Source organism: Papaver somniferum, unplaced genomic scaffold (assembly GCF_003573695.1).
Source record: "Papaver somniferum cultivar HN1 unplaced genomic scaffold, ASM357369v1 unplaced-scaffold_13, whole genome shotgun sequence".
Lineage (NCBI taxonomy): Eukaryota > Viridiplantae > Streptophyta > Magnoliopsida > Ranunculales > Papaveraceae > Papaver > Papaver somniferum.
The window spans coordinates 189,775-192,565 of record NW_020622158.1 but is presented as its reverse complement, the minus strand read 5'-3'; the positions used below and the strand labels follow the sequence as shown (position 1 = coordinate 192,565).

The window sequence follows — 2,791 nt, the reverse complement described above, 5'->3', positions numbered from 1 at the left end:
AGCAGAAAACTGGGGGTCTAGAAAAGAATTATAAATACAAAATATGATGCATTTTTAAAAGAACAAAGGGCATGTTATAAAGAAGGAGTTATAAGAGGGGTTAATACTAAAATATCAAAGGAGTTAACACTAAATACATAACAAGTGGGACGGATTTCACATTTTCACTTCAGAATTTTTTTTTTGTTAAACTTCTCTTTCTCTCCGTCGGCTGAAAACTCCATTGCTCTAGGCTTCCAGCCTCCATGATGGTGTGAACCGTGTGATCCTTCCTATTTTTCTTCCCAACAAGTCAACAACAATTAAATCTTTACGGTAAGTTTATGAAAAACAGATTATCACTTATATTATATGATTAGTTTTCTTTTTAATCTTGTGATTTCTGCTAGAAAACCTAAATTGTATTTTTATGGCAAAAAAAATTCAAAACCCCAATTAATCTTTTGATTTCTAAATACCCAACGATCATATATATATATCTTAGTTACAGGATCTAAATAATTTGTTGATTTTAAAAGAGCTACAATTTAGATATGTTTGATCCGGCTAATTGGAATACAATTGATAAAAAGCCATATAGATATGTTTGATCCGGCTAATTGGAATACAATTGATAAAAAGCTTGTTGATTTTTTGGTAGAGAAGGGTCCAGTGAGAATTTGAACAGATTTTCCTTTCTTAAGGCTCAAGTTGTTTAATTATATACTGAAGTATAAAGCTAACGGGAAACACAAGTTGTTTAATTATATACTGAAGTATAAAGCTAACGGGAAACATATACAAGCCTAATAGAAAACTGATTAGAAATCACTATAAATATATTAAGCTAGCTCAATCGGTGATACAGAGAAACTTAGAGAGAAAAAATAAGTGCTCGCAAGCTAGAGACAACAGCTGCAGGTTTAAGAAGTTATCAAGTTGCCTGATCATCACCGAAAACATTCAAGGTATGTTGGTTCTTTATTCTTTCTACTGATATTTCAGAAGCAATACGTAGTGGTTATCTTCTCTAGGGTCTGTCTTATTTTCTTAGGTTATTAATTTTTCTTTCGATCGATTTCTATTAATAAAGATTTATGTGTGCAAGTTCTTCTCTAGCTAGTAATTTCAATATAGTTCGTAAGCATCTCGGAAATTAATATCCAAATATTTTTTCATGAACCAGGCATATATATATATAGATAGCCAGGGTTATTTTTACTCGTTTTTGTCAACGCAAAGAAACATATTCTTTCTTTTGATGTTCTTAATTATTATAGTATAGGTTGTGTTATAAATTATTTTGTTTTCTGTGTTCTTGAGTTAATTATATGATATGTTCTACGGTTTACAGGAGATCAAGATGGTGTTTGATAAAGCCCACTTACCTCCAGGTTATAAATTTCAGCCGACGGACAAACAACTGATAGAAAACTATTTGATCCCAAAGGTGAAAAATCAATTAGATATGAAATCTGTGTGGTACATATTTGACAAAAACATATACCAGTATGAGAATCCCCTGGTCCTTTTTCAAGAGATTCAGAAGAATCATGCATATTTTTTCACCCCCACAACCAAGATCACTTCAAGTGGTAAGAATGTGAGAAGAACTGCCGGAGAAGGAAAGTGGCACTTAGAAGATAAGGGTAAACTCATAAAGGACGATGATAATAATGATATTGGAAAGAATAGAATGTTTACCTTCGAATGGAATGTTCCCAAGGAAAAGATGTAATGACAACTGCAAGGTGAAACTTAGCTTATATAAAGACAACTCTCTTTATTGATGTTTAGAAAATCTCTGAAAACTAAACACAAGCTCTAATCTTGCTCATATGATCAAACACAACTTTGGTGATCATATATATATAGAACTATGAAGTGAAATGTGAAAAGGGACACTGGATCATGCATGAGTATTCGTTGCTCCCCGAATATTACACAAATAACAAGATCATCAAGGTATGTATTAACATCTGTATAGATCATAACTTAGCTAGCTAGATATATTATTACATATTTTGGATTCCGATTTATGTAAATGATTGATTGATCTTCGTGTTGGTTTATATTCTAAACAGACGGATCCGGAGTATGTTCTATGTGAGATTAGATGCAAGATACCGATGGTACCTGAACAACAACAACAATTTCAGCCTGCAGTGGATGCCGCAAGACCACAGAAACACAACGCGTAGTCAATGAACAACCATGTGTACCACTAGCATCAACACCAATGTTATCGCCCTCTATGCCTAATTTTGAAGATCCCACTGACGTTGGCCATCAATATTTCATGAACATGATTGATTTTGACGACGTGGTACCAGTTTTAGGAGGAAGTAATAATGATGTACAAGAAGAAGAAGACGACTGGGGTGAATTTGCTTTTTTCACTTGATGCGCAGTTAGAAGAAAGTAATGATGATGTCGGAGAAGACTTGGTTGAATTCGCTGGGTCTGCAGAGGAAGAAGGCTTGGTTGAATTCGCTGGGTCACCAGAGGAAGATTTAAAAGTAAGCAATGAGGCACCAGTGACAACGATTTCAGAGGTCGGAGAGGATATTACCACCGCACAACATCATAATCAAGAGGAGGCATCAATGTTACTCAATTCGGTCATCCTGCGTTGTCAATTTGACGAATCTTTCGGTGTAACGATCAAGACCAAGTTATGTTGGAACCTTGAAGATATACATGTAAACGATAAACATGGTGATTATATAAAGATATATAGCGTAACTGTTGTCAAGGTGTTAAGCTTATAACCTGACTATTGTGATATCTGAATGAATCTTTCTTTGTAAAC

At 34.1% G+C, this 2,791-nt stretch overlaps 1 protein-coding gene and 1 long non-coding RNA gene across 2 annotated transcripts in view; both read left to right on the top strand.

Moving 5' to 3' along the window:
* The first annotated feature begins 251 nt into the window (after positions 1 to 251).
* LOC113332171 lies at positions 252 to 1,708 on the top strand. Its single transcript, XR_003351365.1, has 3 exons — positions 252 to 315; positions 848 to 947; positions 1,334 to 1,708. It is a non-coding gene; the product is annotated as an uncharacterized LOC113332171 (long non-coding RNA).
* A 622-nt stretch (positions 1,709 to 2,330) lies between these two features.
* LOC113332173 (arp2/3 complex-activating protein rickA-like) overlaps positions 2,331 to 2,791 on the top strand; it is a 25,827-nt gene continuing 25,366 nt past the window's right edge. Inside the window, exon 1 of the mRNA XM_026578822.1 lies at positions 2,331 to 2,697. Within this exon, the coding sequence (XP_026434607.1) occupies positions 2,331 to 2,697 (367 nt within the window). The remainder of the gene's footprint in view (positions 2,698 to 2,791) is intronic.